Below are 18,740 nucleotides of genomic sequence, written 5' to 3'. Positions count from 1 at the left end.
ATCAAGTGTTAAAAACAGTACAGCATTACATATTAAAAACTTCCCTGAACAGGGCTGCCTTAAGATGTCTTCTGAATGTCAGGTAGTTGTTTATCTCTTTGACATCTGATGGGAGGGCATTCCACAGGGCGGGTGCCACTACCAAGAAGGCCCTCTGCCTGGTTCCCTGTAGCCTCACTTCTCACAATGAGGGAACCGCCAAAAGGCCCTCGGTGCTGGACCTCAGTGTCCGGGCTGAACGATGGGGGTAGAGACGCTCCTTCAGGTATACTGGACCAAGGCCGTTTAGGGCTTTAAAGGTCAGCACCAACACTTTGAATCGTGCTCGGAAACGTACTGGGAGCCAATGCAGATCTCTCAGAACCGGTGTTATGTGGTCCAGGCGGCCACTCCCAGTCACCAGTTTAGCTGCCGCATTCTGGATTAATTGCAGTTTACGGGTCACCTTCAAAGGTAGCCCCATGTAGAGCGCGTTGCAGTAGTCCAAGCGGGAGATAACTCGCCTACCTCACAGGTTTGCAGCGAGGATAAAATGGGGAAGGGGAAGAGCAGCCAGTTTGTAGTTGTTTAAAGAGTGTCCTGGAAATAATGGCATGAATCAATGGGAAGAAGCACTCAAACATTCGCAAACTCTGTGACCGCATGAGAAGCATTTTCCAACCCTTGAGTCAAGGATGCTTTGCAGCCACAGGAATGCACACGGCAGAGAGTTAAGTCTTTATTGACAAAGATAACACAATCACTTCTACAGCGATTCAAAGTGCTGGTTTTGATCTATAAAGCCTCAGTACCTCAAGGACCGCCTCCTTCCACATGAACCTACCCGGACCCTGAGGTCATCTTCTGAGGCCCTCCTTCGTGTGCCTCCTCCTTGAGAGGTCCGTAGGGTGGCAACACAAGAACAGGGCCTTCTCTGCAGTGGCTCCCCGTCTGTGGAATGATCTCCCCTGGGAAACTCTCCTGGTGCCTTCATTATATACCTTGAGGTGCCAGGCAGAAATGTTCCTTTTTAACCAGGTCTTTGGTTGATTTGACTGGCACCCTATGCCCTTTTAAAATGGGGGGGGGGTTGGAGAGGGGGGTTATTGTGTTGTTGGTGTTGGTGTTGTTATTTTGATTATGCATTTTGGGTTTTTATATTTTGATGTTACTCTGTGGACTGCCCTGAGACTTGCGGGTATAGGGTGGTATATAAATCCATTAAAATAATAATAATAATAATAATAATAATAATAATAATAATAATAATGATACAGTTGTGGATACCTGGGGGTACCTATGCACACCAGTGTAGCGTCTAAGCAGCTATTCCCAGGTCTACACCCTATGGAGCAGTTGCAGCAACTGGGGACCGCTCCCCCTGCGCCAATTTATGTAATAATAATAATAATAATAATAATAATAATAATAATTTATTTATACCCCACCCATCTGGCTGAGTCTCCCCAGCCACTCTGGGTGGCTCCCAATCAAATGTTAAAAACAGTACAGCATTAAATATTAAAAACTTCCCTAAACAGGGCTGCCCTCAGATGTCTTTTAAAGATAGGATAGCTGCTTATTTCCTTCACATCTGGTGGGAGTGCGTTCCACAGGGCGGGCGCCACTACCTAGAAGGCCCTCTGCCTGGTTCCCTGTAACCTCACTTCTCGCAATGAGGGAACCGCCAGAAGGCCCTCGGTGCTGGACCTCAGCGTCCGGGCTGGATGATGGGGGTGGAGACGCTTTTTCAGGTATACAGGACCGAGGCCGTTTAGGGCTGTAAAAGTCAGCACCAACACTTCAGATGTCAAAGAGAAAAATAACTACATACCAGACTTTTAGAAGACATCTGAAGGCAGACCTGTTTAGGGAAGCTTTTAATGTTTGACGGACTATTGTATTTTAATATTTTGTTGGAAGCCGCCTAGAGTGTACCTTCCTGTGCACACATAGCTAGAGATGATGGCTGTGTGGAAGCTGCCTTTGCTCTTCCCGCTTCAATTCTCTCCTGGTTCTGGGAGACAGTGGTGCTGGCGAGGGTGGGGAAGCACCCAGCCCTTCACTGGTCTGGCCTGCCTCTTCCACCAGCTCTGAAGCTTCCTCCGCCTCTAATTCTTGCCCCCTGGCTGGTACAGATCCCCACAACCCACTGCTCCCCTCTCCAGAATCAGACTTCAGGGCCCCCCCTTACCCCCGGCGCCCACTCATCAGCATCCTGCCAGTCCTGATGCCTTGCTTGCCTGCCCCAACTTCCCTCCCTCAATTCAATCTTTTATTTTTATTTTTAGAGCATATCAAAACCCAGTGATGTTTTGCTTCTGGGAAAGGAGTCCTTCTACCCGTCGCAGAAGTTCCTTTTGGAAAAACCAGGCCTCGTACCCAGTACTGGTAGGTTGGGGTGCATGAAAATGCATTTTTACAGAGGTCCCTGATGGGTTTTCATGGGGTGGAGGAGGTCTTGCATGCAGAGGGTCCCTTGCATGCACTACCCCAGTGCACCGCAGGTTAGGTGTTGCAACACCACAGAGAACTCCGAACAAGCAGATTGTGCCATGGAGGGTTGGAAGCAAATGGAATTGGGGGCCTTTAAGGCTGAGCTGGGAAACCAGCGGCCCTAGTGTTGCTGGACGCCAACACCTGGCTGGTGGTCAGGGATGGTGGGAGCTGTGAGTCCAGCAACATCTGTGGGGTGAGGCATAGGTGTCGGCATCCTTCGGGGGTTGAGATGCCAGCTGCTAGCCCCCAACTGGATCATGCCCTTCCAGCCGTGACGATCCCCTGATTTCTGGTGCGACGTAAATCAGCGACTCAGACTTCAAAAGCCTGAGCACGCTATAGTAGCAGAGCATACTGAGCAAACAGAACAGGCGTGAGGCTTGTGGAAACATGCTAACAGCTAAAGATTTATTAAGCATAAATCAGGACAAAGAAAACATGTCGTCTCCCTTTCTTCTCTTCAGAGAGAGAGTGAAAAGCAAAAGCTATACACACAACGGAAGTTCCCAGCAAGCTGTGCTGGAACGTAAACAGACATGTGACACGTAACAATCCCATGTTGGCTCCTTAAGGTGGAATGGAATTTTCCAACAATAGGTTCTCCACCCCTGCTTTAGAGTAAGCTATAGGTGGTGTGTGTATCTCTCCCTTCCTGTTTGGTCTCTAGAGGAGGATCCCTCGGAGGATGAGTCGGTGAAGGACTCCATGGGCACAGACCAATCCTACCTTTCCCCTCAGCACCTCTCGCACCCGCGAGATTCGACCTCCCCGTCCCTCATCCAGCCGCTGCTGGGCCCCTCCATGGCTCAGGAGGTACCGAGGACTTTCACGCTCTCGCCTTTTCCTGCTGAGCGGATCCCACTGGACTCCCTCCTCCCGAAACAGATGGGGCCTCCTGCGTACAAGAACGAGGCTGGCGGCATGGCAGCCTTCCCTTCTGCTTTCTACTCCGCCAAAACGGCAGCGTTGCCGGGCAACCCCAGCCAAGCCATCCCAGCCAGCGAGGCGAGCCCACCCAGTGACCAGTCGGAAGGCAGCAGTTCGGGTTCGGCCGATGAGGAGCAGCTGGACACAGCCGAAATTGCCTTCCAGGTGAAGGAGCAGCTCCTCAAGCACAACATTGGTCAGCGCGTCTTTGGGCATTACGTCCTGGGCCTCTCTCAGGGCTCCGTCAGTGAGATCCTGGCCAGGCCAAAGCCTTGGCGTAAGCTCACGGTCAAGGGGAAGGAGCCGTTCATCAAGATGAAACAGTTCCTTTCTGATGAGCAGAACGTCTTGGCCCTGAGGACAATCCAAGTCCGCCAGAGAGGTAAGTAGGCTAGGCAAGGGACTGGCAGGTGGACACGGTTTTCGTGGGTCTCTCTGGGCCTGGAGGGAACAGGGAAGGTCGCTTCTGGCATAACTATCCAGGCCTTGTGAGGAACAGGCCCCTGAGGCAGAGGAACAATATAATAATAATAATAATAATAATAATAATAATAATAATAATAATAATAATAATAATTTTATTATTTATACCCCGCCCATCTGGCTGAGCTTCCCCAGCCACTCTGGGCGGCTCCCAATCAAGTGTTAAAAACAGTACAATGTTAAATATTAAAAACTTCCCTGAACAGGGCTGCCTTCAAATGTCTTTTAAAGATAGGATAGCTGCTTATTTCCTTCACATCTGAAGGAAGGGTGTTCCACAGGGTGGGCACCGCTACCAAGAAGGCCCTCTGCCTGGTTCCCTGTAACCTCACTTCTCGCAATGAGGGAACCACCAGAAGGCCCTCGGCGCTGGATCTCAGCGTCCGGGCTGGATGATGGGGGTGGAGACGCTTTTTCAGGTATACAGGACCAAGGCTGTTTAGGGCTTTAAAGGTCAGCACCAACACTTTGAATTGTGCTCAGAAACGTACTGGGAGCCAATGCAGATCTCTCAGAACCGGTGTTATGTGGTCCAGGCGGCCACTCCCAGTCACCAGTCTAGCTGCCGCATTCTGGATTAATTGCAGTTTCCGAGTCACCTTCAAAGGTAGCCCCACGTAGAGCGCGTTGCAGTAGTCCAAATGGTGCTCCTTTCCACACGCCAAGGCGCATAGTGCTGGGTTGGCACCTGAAGCAGAAAGCCACATCAGGGTCTCTCCCTGGGAGTGAAAATACAATATAGATTAGAAAACACTTTGCTTCCCTTACACGCTCACCCAAACCCAACCACCTGAAGCAGGTACCTCGCTCTTCCTAATGGTAGGGCCAGCTCTGCTATTCTCCTCCCCAGCGGTTATTTTTATGTTGTGAACCACCCTGTGGTCAGTTACATTTCCCCTTTATCTCAGAATGGCTTAATTTGGCTTTGAGGCAGTTCTGGGGCAACTCCGCCCTTTCATGTGTTGTTATACTCCCAACTTCTATCAGCCAGTGGTCAAGGATGATGGTGTTTCTGGGATGGTGTTTCTGCCTCCAATCTGAAAACAAGAATCATGTGCCTTTTCCTCTAAAGCAGCGGTTCTCAACCTGTGGGTCCCCAGATGTTGTTGGACTACAACTCCCATCATCCCTGATGTTATGTACTGAAGTTCTCACCCTGGGCCAGCAGGGGGATACTGTAGATAGTTCAGGTCCACATATGCAAATAAGGGATCGAAAGTGACGTTCAGTGATTGGATAGTTACAGAAAGTTGTTACAGTTACGTTGTCCTGGAGCTCTGTATAAGCAGGCTGGCTGAACCCTTCAGTTCAGTTCTGTTCTGGCCTGTGAATAAACAAGAGCTGTCTGAAGAATCGCTGTGTCGTCTGATATGTTCACCCACAACATAACACCTGAGCTCTGGCCTTGCTAGCTAGGGATGATGGGAGTTGCAATCCAACAACATCTGGGGACCCACAGGTTGAGAAGCGCTGCTCTAAAGCGTAGTTTTAGCCCAAAGCAAATTTATACAGATTGAATCTATTAATCCGGGTGTGGAGTACCACACGCCAGCCTCTTGGCAGTTCCCCTTCTGGGCTGGTCCGCATTGGTCTTGTTTCAGCCCCTTGCCATCCTTCCCCCCCAAGCCTTGGCCTCGCAAAGGCAGGGCCCAACAGCCGGGTTCCTGGTCTCTTTCCCGTCATGGCATGCGACTAATGGCAGGAGACGTTTCCTTCCAACAGGGGCTCCTAAAAATAGCTGAGCACTGGCGCCGGTAAATACTTCCCTGACATTAATAATAAATAATAATAATAAATTTTATTTATATCCCGCCGAAGCTGGGCTCAGGGCGGCTAACAACAATCAAAATAGTCCAACATTCTAAAAACATTCATTATAAAATTAATTAAAATCAAATTAAAATCAAATTAATGGCAACCATCAAGCAAAATTCTGTGCAGATTGCCAGAGGAGGGGGTCAGGCTGTGCCCTGACCAAAGGCCTGGTGGAACAGCTCTGTCTTGCAGGCCCTGCGGAAAGATGTCAAGTCCCGCAGGGCCCTAATCTCTTGTGACAGAGTGTTCCACCAGATCGGGGCCACGGCCGAAAAAGCCCTGGCTCTGGGTGAGGCCAGCCTAACCTCTCTGTGGCCTGGGATCTTTAGGATGTTTTTATTTGCAGACCGTAAATTTCTCTGTGGGACATACCAGGAGAGGCGGTCCCGTAGGTACAAGCTGAGCTGGTACAAAAGACAAGACAAGTGGCAGGCCTCAAATGTTGTGCTTCTTTGATCAGGCAGCATTACGCCCAGGATTAGGACACCAGAGACGGGCTCTGACGATGCCATCAAGAACATCCTGGAACAAGCCAAGAAGGAGATAGAGTCACAGAAAGGAGGTAAGGGCCGCGAGGAACCACCAAGGTTGCCCTCGGTGGCATCTTAATATTTCGCAGGTTTGGAGTTTGTCCAAGAATTCAAGAGGGTCTTTCGTCCGGGAAGCTGGATGGAAAAGTGAGCTACAAAACAACCTCTCCGCAATGGGACAGCATCCAGCAGCTATCCAGGAGGGGTTTTCCTCCCCAGTAGTCCTGGATTATACAATATAATGCTACTGAATACTGTTTGCATCATCATAGTACAATGGTACCTCGGGTTAAGAACTTATTTCGTTCTGGAGGTCCGTTCTTAACCTGAAACTGTTCTTAACCTGAGGTACCACTGTAGCTAATGGGGCCTCCCACTGCCGCCATGCAGCTGCCACACAATTTCTGTTCTCATCCTGAAGCAAAGTTCTTAACCCAAGGTACTGTTTCTGGGTTAGCGGAGTCTGTAACCTGAGGTACCACTGTATAGTGGTATCCCTTGTTTGTGTGAGACGGAGGAGGGCTGGGAATGTGTATTTTAAGGAGGTGCTTGCCATCTGCAGCTTTTGCAAGTACTTTCATTTTTTAAAAAAAAATCTTTTTTTTTTCCAAAATATATAAATAAATCTGCCCCATTATTCAGGAGCACTTTTCTAGTTGATTAAAAGCTTTTTTCCATTTGTTAATCAATTAATTGCTTAAAAGTTGAACCTTTCTACTTTTTATTTATTTGCGGTTATTTCCCCTTTCCTTCTACTGCTCAAGGCAGTAGTGCATAATGGGCAGAAGCATCTGGGAGCTCCTAGGCAATCTTTTCTTCAGGCACTGACCAGGCCCAGGCCTACTTAAGTGAAAGGAAAAGGGGGGAAAGTTCAAGCATAGTGTTACAGGCACTTGTGTGTGTGTGTGTGTGTGTGTGATTGTGTACATTTATGTCATAAAACATAATTCATAAAATTTATACACCACTCGATTGTAAAAAAAAAAACCTCAGATTGGTTTGCATATTCCATGTACGTTACAAACAGAATGAAAGAAATGCAACATTAAATTAAGGTACAGAGGTACCTCGGGTTAAGAACTTAATTCGTTCTGGAGGTCCGTTCTTAACCTGAAACTGTTCTTAACCTGAAGCACCACTTTAGGTAACGGGGCCTCCCGCTGCCGCCGCACTGCCGGAGCACGATTTCTGTTCTCATCCTGAAGCAAAGTTCTTAACCCGAGGTACTATTTCTGGGTTAGCAGAGTCTGTAACCTGAAGTGTATGTAAGCTGAAGCATATGTAACCCGAGGTACCACTGTAATGAGGATTAACATCAGAATGGCTTATGGGAACTATCGGGAATGATTATGAAAAGCAGTAGAAATATGAGGTGATCAGATCCCGCCCGCCCCCCGACCTCGGACCATGGTGAAGTCCCCCCCAATTTTTTTATAATTTGGCATAATATTTGGTCTGTTGGGTTATTGAATAAGATGCATAATTCAGAATATATGATGTGGTTTGATTGGAATGTTAAAATGGAAAATTTAATATTATTTTTAAAATAATAATAGGGGTGGCAGGTTCATATATTTAAAAGGGGTGGGGGTCTGGGGAAGGTTTCCCATGCACGAGATCGTACATTCAATTGGTCCAAAATGCAGCGGCCAGATTTCTGGCTGGGTTGCTTTCACATCTCATAGAACTCTCCTTGTAAAATAGCTGCACTGATTACCAGTTTGGTTGCTGGCCCAATTCAAGGTGCTCACATTGGTGTTTAAAGCCCTCAATGACTCAGGCCCCAAATACCTGAAAGACCACCTACGGACTAAGGTTACCTGATGTCCCCGTTTCCCGGGGACAGACCCTGGATTTACAAATCAGTCCCCATACAAAATCCATTGAAGTTGAAGTGCCATATTTAATGCCATTGGAGTATATTATATTATATTATATTATATATTATATTATATTATTAATTTTCAATGACTGAATCTGTGATCAGCCTTTTATTAGGATGCCTTCGTTAAAATCTGATCAGGTAGCACAGGGGCTAGAGGAGGGACCCCGTTTAAAAGTCCTTTAAGGTGTCTCCATTGAGCTCCAGTGGCCTCCCTCTTTCTACCCTCCTCACCTGTGCCCCTTCCTTCCGCAGGGGACACCAAGAGCTCTGCGGTGCCCCAGGTGATCGCCAACGGCACCTGCGCCAGCAACTCTGAAGATGCCATCAAGAGCATATTGGAGCAGGCCCGCCGGGAGATGCAGGCCCAGCAGCAGGCCTTGCTGGAGATAGAAGCGGGGGGCGCCAGCAGGCCTGTCGCCACACCCCCTGTGGAGCGCTCGACCCTGGCCACGGTCAGCCAGAACATCGTCCAGGCTTACATCAAGCAGGAGGAGGGCATGCTGGGCCCAAACGCCGGTGGCAGCACAATGCAGAACCCCCTGACTGTGCTCTCCCCTGCGGCCTTCGTCCAGAGCATCATCCGGAAGGTCAAGTCTGAAATCGGGGACGCCGGCTCCTATTTTGACCAACACTGGGCTTCCGAAAGGAGCTTGCTGAGCCGTCCGTACACCTCCGTGTCGCCTTCCTTGTCCTCCTCGTCCAGCTACTCCAGCATGGCCAATGGCCGGGCGTGGCAGCGGGGTGAGCCCAGCGACGCCAACCCGAACGAGGAAGACCTGGTGACCTCTGAGGATGAGCCCCACAGGGTGATAGAGGTCAAGTCAGAAGTGGCCGGCTCAGAAGCCCAGGGCGCCGGGCGCCTGTCCTATTACCCGTCCTACGTGCCAAGGACTCTCAAACCCACCGTCCCGCCCTTGACGCCGGAGCAGTATGAGTTGTACATGTACAGGGAAGTGGACACCTTGGAGTTGACGCGGCAGGTCAAGGAGAAGCTGGCCAAGAACGGGATCTGCCAGCGCATCTTTGGGGAAAAGGTACCCCAGCAATAAACATTCAACCCTTAAAGAGGCTTGTTGGCCATGCTTGGCTCAAGAGAGGGTGAGAGAGGAGTGCAAAGGAGAGTACTTTTTATACTCCTGGGCGTTTGGGCCCAGGGACGCAGGTGGCGCTGTGGGTTAAAGCACAGAGCCAAGGACTTGCCGATCAGAAGGTCGGCGGTTCGAATCCCCGCGACAGGGTGAGCTCCCGTTGCTCGGTCCCTGCTCCTGCCCACCTAGCAGTTCGAAAGCACGTCAAAGTGCAAGTAGATAAATAGGTACTGCTCCAGCAGGAAGGTAAACAGCGTCTCTGGTTGCACGTCAAAGTGCAAGTAGATAAATAGGTACCGCTCCGGCGGGAAGGTAAACGGCGTCTCTGGTTGCACATCAAAGTGCAAGTAGATAAATAGGTACCGCTCCGGCGGGAAGGTAAACGGCGTTTCCATGTGCTGCTCTGGTTCGCCAGAAGCGGCTTAGTCATGCTGGCCACATGACCCAGAAGCTGTACGCCGGCTCCCTCGGCCAATAAAGCTAGATGAGCGCCACAACCCCAGAGTCGGCCACGACTGGACCTAATGGTCAGGGGTCCCTTTACCTATATAGGCAGAGTTTGGGTCACTTATTTTTGGTGTTCGTGCTTACAAGGGTGGGGTGGTTATCTCATGCAGCTGGGCAATTTTTGTGGGTGGAAAAACAAGTGTAGGCGATGCCAGACAGACAGCATGTAGTCTGGCACTTGGAGAGCTGCTTCCCATAGCAGGATTTTATATTTGTTTTGTTTATACGGGTTATTATTTTTATTATGGTCTTCTTGCAGCCACTTCTTGCAGACTTCTTCTGTGGGAAGCGATCCATAAGCTGATTTGAATTAAATCCACCCTGCAAAATTTGGAAATTGTAGTCCTGTAAAGGGAGTAGAAGTATTTTAAACAGAGAGATATAAGCCCCTTTAGTGCCCAAGGTTCTTTGATGTAAGCCTAAACAAGAGAAGTGATTTAAGTTTGTTCTGCATATGCCCTGCGTAAGAGGGAGGAAGTGCCTGTTACGAATGAACAGGAAATCAAAATGAAATCATAAGAACAGCATGATTACCATGTCAGTTTGCTGTTTCCCTTCTACTTTGATGTGTAGACCTGCCTTAGCCCATCCCCTGTCTCCATGAGTTCCCCAGGTTGCAACTGAGCGCTCTTTCCCTCACAAATGACCTTTGATACAGTCTCCTCTGTACCACCAGCCTCAAATTCCCTCAGAGTTTTAGCAGAGCCACCTTCCCTTATAAACTTTTTTTTTTTAAAGAATTCGGTGGCCTTCTCCAGAGTCATAATGACATTATCTCTCTATTCCCTCAGTGTTTGAGCTGAGCCCTTTTTTATTTTTATTTGTGGCCTTACTCTAGCCCTGTGGTTCCCAACATGGGGCACATGTTCCACAGGGGGGCAATTTGATTTTTAAGTTAGGCAATTCGAGAATGAGTTATTAACAGTGAATTTTTTGCATTTCTTATGGTTCTAGGGGCCTCAAATACAGTATATAAATCACAGAAAAAGCTTCCATTACAATTAATTTATATTTATGCATTTCAGTTCTCTATGTTTTGAAACTTTTTTGCCATTTTTTCATGACACTACATATTATTATTATTATTAGAAACAAAGTAATAGATGCTATCCTGTGGGCTAAGTGGTAAAACTTTTTAGGCGTACATGGTGCTGAAGTAGTAAGTGAATAACAACGTAGGACAGTGATCCCGGATAATCTGACTGTTTCGCTGGAATCTTCTTCATCACAACCCATAGATTAGAAAAATGCACAAGGAGCAGTGGTCATGAGGATATTCACATTGTTACTCACTTACTACTTCGGCACCATGAACGCCTAAAAAGTTTCAACCATAGACTTATACTTCTATGGATTTTCAAAGATTGACAGACGCGTGTTCATTTGTTTCCAAATATGTTAGAGAATTTACAAGTGTATATTATGCAATAAGAGCTACAGTGCTATCTAGTATACTGGTCTTCGTGTTGCTTGTGTTGTATGTTGTGTTAAGTTTGCAACACAGGGGTTTGTTGTTCTGTAGTGGTGCTGTGGGTAAAACCTCAGTGCCTAGGACTTGCCGATCCTATGGTCAGCGGTTCGAATCCCCGCGGCAGGGTGAGCTCCCGTCGTTTGGTCCCAGCTCCTGCCCACCTAGCAGTTCGAAAGCACCCTTAAGTGCAAGTAGATAAATAGGTACCGCTTTATAGCGGGAAGGTAAACGGCGTTTCCGTGTGCTGCGCTGGTGCTGGCTCGCCAGAGCAGCTTCGTCACGCTAGCCACGTGACCCGGAAGTGTCTGCGGACAGCGCTGGCTCCCGGCCTCTGGAGTGAGATGAGCGCACAACCCTAGAGTCTGTCAAGACTGGCCCGTACGGGCAGGGGTACCTTTACTTTACTTTTTAGTGGTGGTTTTTAATGGCGGGGCTTGGACATGGGCCAAGGCCTCATCCATCCTCCTCCTCCCGGAGTGTTTGTTGTGGGGGAGGAAGGGAAAGGAGAATGTTAGCCGCTTTGAGACTCCTTCAGGTAGTGATAAAGTGGGATATCAAATCCAAACTCTTCTTCTTCTCATCTCCTGTCTTGTTTCAGGTGCTGGGTCTGTCTCAAGGGAGCGTGAGCGACATGCTGTCTAGGCCCAAGCCCTGGAGCAAGCTGACCCAGAAAGGCCGGGAGCCCTTCATCCGGATGCAGCTGTGGCTCACGGACCAGCTGGGCCAAGGCATGAGCCAGCAGGCCAACCCGCCACACGGTAGGTCCCTGCTGGCCCTCCAGCATGGGGCAGCCTCTTCCTCGGGTCAAGGCCTGGCGGTCAGATCTCCAGGCAGGCCAAGCCCCCACTGGAAATAGTCTATTCCTCTTCTCGTTGTTATACAGTGTTTGTTGTTGTTGTTTAGTCGTTTAGTCGTGTCCGACTCTTCGTGACCCCATGGACCAGAGCACACCAGGCACCTCTGTCCTCCACTGCCTCCCACAGTTTGGTCACACTCATGCTGGTAACCTCAAAAACACTATCCAACCATCTCGTCCTCTGTCGTCCCCTTCTCCTTGTGCCCTCCATCTTTCCCAGCATCAGTGTCTTCTACAGGGAGTCTTCTTTTCTCATGAGGTGGCCAAAGTACTGGAGCCTCAGCTTCACGATCTGTCCTTCCAGTGAGCACTCAGGGCTGATTTCCTTAAGAATGGATGCATTTGATCTTCTTGCAGTCCATGGGACTCTCAAGAGTCTTCTCCAGCACCATAATTCAAAAGCATCAATTCTTCGGCGATCAGCCTTCTTTATACAGTGGTACCTCGGGTTAAGTACTTAATTCGTTCCGGAGGTCCGTTCTTAACCTGAAACTGTTCTTAACCTGAAGCACCACTTTAGCTAATGGGGCTTCCTGCTGCTGCCGCGCTGCCGGAGCACGATTTCTGTTCTCATCCTGAAGCAAAGTTCTTAACCTGAAGCACTATTTCTGGGTTAGCGGAGTCTGTAACCTGAAGCGTATGTAACCCAAGGTACCACTGTAAGTTTATTTAAAGGACGCCGCTTTCCCTGACTCAAGGACACTTACGGACAAAAATAAGAACAGCTAAAAGCATAGAATACACACACATGTATATCTCTTCAAAACCTCAGGAAAAGCAACGGCTGTTCGAGATCATTGAATGCAAATGTATCACGTCAGAGCGAAGGTGGAAATGCCACTCTTTTTCTTTTTTGGTAACAATTTTTATTAAGGTTTTCCTTTTTTCCTTTCTTTTTAAAATGCTTTATTGAACTTAAAAGAAAGTAAAATAGAATCAAAAACAAAATTATTCATAGATAACACAAAACCATAAAAATTTGTTACACATTGTCATCATCTTCTTAACGTTCCGACAACTTCCCGTCAACTCCATATTTCTTTGAATGCTCATTTACTTAATGCACTGTTTATCTCAGTTATTGTTGCTAATTATCAAGAAAATTGTAGTTTCCTACACATATCCATTGTATCGCAGAAGTTATTCGAAGGCTGCCACAGACGTTATACTACTACAATAATCTTTAAGATCATAGAATCATAGAATCATAGAGTTGGAAGAGACCACAAGGGCCATCGAGTCCAACCCCCTGCCAAGCAGGAAACACCATCAGATGATTTTTATTCAAACCCCATTTCTCAATAAGCATTGTTTTCCACTATTGCAATCCAGTATGAAAGAGGAAAACCGTTACAAAATAAGACAAGAGGAACAGACAGGCAGAGGTCAGAGGATTAAGTACATCTGTCTCAGGCTACTGACTCATCTGGAAAATATATATAACACTGAATAGGAATGAGAGGGTTGAAAATGTGAAGGAGGGAGTCAGAAAGTCCAGTAAAGAAGTCTTATGAGCTTCCAGAAATCCCACGAGGAACTGATTTAGGTGATTGTCATTGGCATACGGAACAAAGTCCCACCAAACTGCCACCAAAGAATCCGGTTTGGTTTTTCCAGATAAAAATCTCACGTGGCAGGTAACCTTTTTCTTGTTAGGCAACTCCCTGTTAGTAGATTTTTCTACTTGTTTTTATTATTGCCTGTTAGCCGCCCTGAGCCCGGCTTTGGCTGGGGAGGGCGGGGTATAAATAAAAATTATTATTATTATTATTATTATTATTATTATTATTATTATTAAGTTGTAGGTGAACATATCAAACGACACAGCGATTCTTCAAACAGCTCTTGTTTATTCACAGGCCAGAACAGAACTGAACTGAAGGGTTCAGTCAGCCTGCTTATATAGAGCTCCAGTACAACGTAACTGTAACAATTTTCTAAAACTATCCAATCACTGAACGTCACTTTCGATCCTTCATTTGCATAACTATCTACAGTATCCCCCTGCTGGCCCAGGGTGAGAACTTCAGTACATAACAATTATTATTATTTATTCCACAAAAGGTTGCAATCAGGGATGTGGCGTTTCCACCTTCAAGATGCTGCGATCTACCAGCTTACTCTGCACAGCACTTAGAAGCTACTTTGATATCAAATTTCTGTTTCTTTCCCTGAGGCTTTGAGATATATTATTTCCAAATGCGGGGGGTGGGGGAAGCCTGCCTGGAGAACCGGAGAAGGCCAGGGGCTCAGGCCCCCAGGCTGTCCCGACAGCACCCTCCTTGCGCAGTCACCCTGTTTCAATATCTTGTCTCCTCACATTCTGAGGCATGCAGGTGCCGGGTAAGATCCCGAGGGAAATGAAAACTGGTCTTTTAGTTTTGTTTGTCAGCTTAACGTTTGTATGGTTCATTAACAGTGTCCATGTACTATATCTCGGTAATCCTTATGGCAGTGATTCCTCCAATGGTTAATTACAGTAATCCTATACTGTTAAATGGGACGCGGGTGGTGCTGTGGGTTAAACCACAGAGCCTAGGACTTGCTGATCAGAAGGTTGGCGGTTCGAATCCCCACGACGGGGTGAGCTCCTGTTGCTCAGTCCCAGCTCCTGCCAACCAAGCAGTTCAAAAGCATGTCAAAGTGCAAGTAGATAAATAGGTAAACGGCGTCTCCATGCGCTGCTGTGGTTCGCCAGAAGCGGCTTAGTCATGCTGGCCACATGGCCCGGAAGCTGTACGCCGGCTCCCTCGGCCAATAAAGCGAGATGAGCGCCGCAACCCCAGAGTCGGTCACGACTGGACCTAATGGTCAGGGGTCCCTTTACCCTTTACCTATACTGTTAAATCAGGTTATTATCCCTATATCACTGATTGGGGAGACGGCAAAGGCCAACAAGTGAGTTTGATGGCCGAGCGGAGATCCGAACTGGGGTCTTTCAGCCTCAACATTCATTTTCTGAGAAATGAACTCTGTATTTAACCAGTTTGCACTCGCTTCAGCAACCTGAAATTGCTGGTTCTTTCTTTAAAATGCACGCTCTACATATACTATTCTTATATGGCAGCCTTGCAAATAAGCCTGCAAAAGTTACTAGCCTGCAGCTTTTTCTTTTTTTTCCTTTTTTTTGCAACACCTACTAAGTTGATGGTGGCCTGAATTTCCCTGTTGGCCAAGCCCCTTCTCTGCAGCTAGCATGGAAATGCTGGCCACTGGCCTTTTAGTGGGCTGCTCTTAAAGAAATTCCCTTCTACCAGGAAAGAGATTGTTCCTTCCTCCATAGATACCACTAAAACTAGGTGGGCTGGCAGAAGAGGAAGGGAGTGGCCAGTAGTTCCTCTGCCAGTCTGCTTACTCACCTGCATGCAATTCCTGCTTGCCTATGACTACCAAACAAGTTGTTAAAGGCAAGGCTGAATTTTATGGGTTTTCTGCCAATCCTTTGAGCTGTTGAATTAGGAGTATAAAAATTAAAAAATCAGGAAGTGTGGTGAAGATGGGAACAAATTAGCATGTGTGCTAAAAAAAAACCCTTCCCTGCAAACCACTTCCTCTTAGTACCTTGTAGCATACCGTATTTTTCACTCTATAGGACGCACTTTTTCCCCTCCAAAAATTAAGGGGAAATGTGTGTGTGTGTCCTATGGAGCGAATGCAGGCTCCTTGGCTTCAGCAATAGCAACGCGAAGCCTCCGAAGCGCAGAGGGAGCGCTCCCTCCACTCTCCGGAGGCTTTGCGTTGCTTTCGCCGAAGCCTGGAGAGCGAGAGGGGTCGTGCGCACTGACCCCTCTCGCTCTCCAGGCTTCAGGGATAGCCGCCCTCCAGAGGCTTCAGGTTCCTTTTGCTGAAACCAGGAGAGCAAGACACTCCTGGCTTCAGCAGAGAGGGAGAGCTGCACAGCGCCCCTTCAGCAAAGCGGGAGGAGAAATGGAAGGGGCTTTGTTTCTCCTGGCGCTTCGCTGAAGGGGCGCTGAGCAGAGAGGGGGAGAATATTTTTTTCTTGTTCTCCCCCTCTAAAACAAGGTGCGTCCTATAGAGCGAAGAATACGGTAATTATTTTCTGCTGTTCTTTGTTTGGTCAATACATCTGCATGGCTGCTGTCTCTCCAGTGGGGTCTTTATCTCCTTTTTATAGTTGTGGGGGGAAAGGTATAATGCTTTTACAGAACACTGTGGCCAAAATAATTTTCCGTAAATATAATAATAATAATAATAATAATAATAATAATAATAATTTATTATTTATACCCCGCCCATCTGGCTGGGCCTCCCCAGCCACTCTGGGAGGCATCCATAAAAACCAAAAATACAGTAAAATATCACACGTTAAAAACTTCCCTGAACAGGGCTGCCTTGAGATGCCTTCTGAATATCAGGTAGTTGTTTATCTCTTTGACATCTGCTGGAAGGGCATTCCACAGGGCGGGCGCCACTACCGAGAAGGCCCTCTGCCTGGTTCCCTGTAGCTTTGCTTCTCACAATGAGGGAACCGCCAGAAGGCCCTCGGTGCTGGACCTCAGTGTCCGGGCAGAATGATGGGGGTGGAGACGCTCCTTCAGGTATACAGGACCAAGGCCGTTTAGGGCTTTAAAGGTCAGCACCAACACTTTGAATTGTGCTCGGAAACGTACTGGGAGCCAATGGCAGTTTTGAAATACGCCTAAAAAAATATGAAAGGTGCTTAAGAAACAAAACCATACAATAATGGTAAACTTTAAATTTTAGTCCCAGTTACCCTGGGACTGCAGAAGAGAAGGGCTTAAGCCAGGGAACCCCTGGGAGGCTGTTGCCTCCTGGGAAGAACATCACTTCAAGGGGGAGACCAGCCTGCCCCATTCATCAGCCAGAGATGGATCCACCACAATAAAGTATTCTTGGCTCCCACTGGAACTGGTTCTGGAACTGGAGGGCTGAAGGGAAGCACACTTTGGCCCCATGTATCAGCCAGAGGACTAAGGGATGTGTGTCTGCGTGCTCCCCTGTTTTCCAGTTTCACCACTTCCAGAGGGTCTGCTCGTTGAGCATTCTTCCTGATTTGCTTGCTCAAGGTTTTCAGGGGAGGTCGTATGACACCCAGCGTTTACTGAGCTTTCATACTGATTTGCTGGCGAGCTGGAGGTGGGTCCAAGATGGCGACGGCTTAGCAAGCAGGCTTCGGAGCTCCGCAGAGAACAGGAATGTAATTAGCATTGACTGCCACCCAGGGAAGTAATTTTTCCTTTTTTACTTCTCTACTTTTTAACTTACTGAGAGTCTAACAGCACCTTCTCGTCTATGCTACGAGAAACATCCTGGGCAAGTTCTGTGAAGCATCCTGGGCAGGCCGCCAGCTGCTAGCTATTAGCCGCCAACTCCCTTCTATACTTTGTCCCTGAAACTCCTGGCAGTCTCCACACAGAGAAGCTCTTAAATTGAACAAACTGAGCACTTTCTATTCTTTTCTCTCTTTTCTGGTTGGGGAAACCTCTCCTTGTTTACTCCCCACGGTGACGCTATGCCTGCTAGTAAACGCCACAGGGATCCAGAGGATGTAGCTCTCTCACCGGTTCCCAAACAATCTAAAATAGAGGACTTTTTAAACAAATCTGCTTTTACAGTTCCAACAAAAAACCGGTTTTCTCCTCTTGAAGATGATTGTGAGTGTGGGGAGAGTATTCAAGGTGAGAGCGTGGAACTGGATCCAGCAATGCGGCAAGCCGATCCTGTGCTCCTCAGAGAGGAAGGAATAACAAGTAGGGAGAGCACCCAATTAACTCTAATTGCAAGAACGGTTGAGCATATCTTCCAGCAAATTAGAGGTATTGCCTCTCGAATAACCCAGTTATCCAAAGAGGTTCACAGTTTATCAGTTAATAACAAGCAGGCATCAACAGAACACCATAGTACCAAAGGAAATTGGCGGCAACAAGAGCAGACCCCTAAGCTCAACATGGAACGTGCAGAGGCTCTTAAAACAAACTCTTCTTATTTAATCTTCCAACCAAAAAAGATCTGCATGACAATTTGTGGAAGGCCAGATCAAACTCCTAGCTGGAAAGGTGTCCGGCGTTCCAAACGACATTTATCAGATTTACTTGGCATTGGACTTACAGAGATTGACCTCGTTAGGACTGAACTCTTGAGTACCACAAATCAAAGCCAAAAAATTATGTTAACTTTTTCCTCTACTAGACTGCCCTCACTAATTCACAAGCTGAAATTCAGATTGTCAAGCAGAGGAGTTTTTTCCAACCCGGGTATTTCGCAATTCTATTGTTGCACCCTTATGTAAGATGAGGACTGCTGTTTCAGAGGGGCTCGCAAAACCAAAGCCTGGATCCCCAATGGAAGTAATGACATCACAAAAAAACTTGGCTGGTGGGGAGGAAACAGACATGCCTGAGTTGAATCCGCAGGATCATGCCCAACATCAAAATAACCAGGTGAGCCAAAAGGAACAGCCGATTCCTCTAGACAATCATCTTCAGGAATCTGAGCACTCTGTAAATCCTTTGGAAGAGGATTTTCTCAGCTCCTTTAGGAATCTCCCTCAGGAAGAGCAACAAACAGTTATCAAGAGGCTTGATATTATGAGCCAGACATTGAAAGAGATTAAAGAACCGGAGGCTGATAATAGACCCAATGGCCACAACAGAATGATAACTATAGAACCACCGGAGCATTGGACAAAGATGAGATATTTAGAAGAGGAGGAGTCAGG

At 47.6% G+C, this 18,740-nt stretch overlaps 1 protein-coding gene across 7 annotated transcripts in view; it reads left to right on the top strand.

Moving 5' to 3' along the window:
- Positions 1-18,740, top strand: part of CUX2 (cut like homeobox 2) — a 269,659-nt gene that overhangs the window by 233,829 nt on the left and 17,090 nt on the right. For 5 of the 7 annotated variants that reach the window (XM_053401252.1, XM_053401250.1, XM_053401249.1 and 2 more), the window contains 5 exons: positions 2,271-2,370; positions 3,148-3,787; positions 6,164-6,265; positions 8,371-9,152; positions 11,783-11,942. In XM_053401252.1, the coding sequence (XP_053257227.1) occupies positions 2,271-2,370; positions 3,148-3,787; positions 6,164-6,265; positions 8,371-9,152; positions 11,783-11,942 (1,784 nt within the window). Of the gene's footprint in view, positions 1-2,270; positions 2,371-3,145; positions 3,788-6,163; positions 6,266-8,370; positions 9,153-11,782; positions 11,943-18,740 lie in introns of all 7 variants that reach the window. The other 2 variants (XM_053401251.1, XM_053401255.1) reach the window with 2 other exon arrangements.

Source organism: Podarcis raffonei, chromosome 8 (assembly GCF_027172205.1).
Source record: "Podarcis raffonei isolate rPodRaf1 chromosome 8, rPodRaf1.pri, whole genome shotgun sequence".
NCBI classification, from domain to species: Eukaryota; Metazoa; Chordata; class Lepidosauria; order Squamata; family Lacertidae; genus Podarcis; species Podarcis raffonei.
The sequence above is the reverse complement of the archived record's forward strand: the minus strand, read 5'-3'. Positions and strand labels throughout refer to the sequence as shown.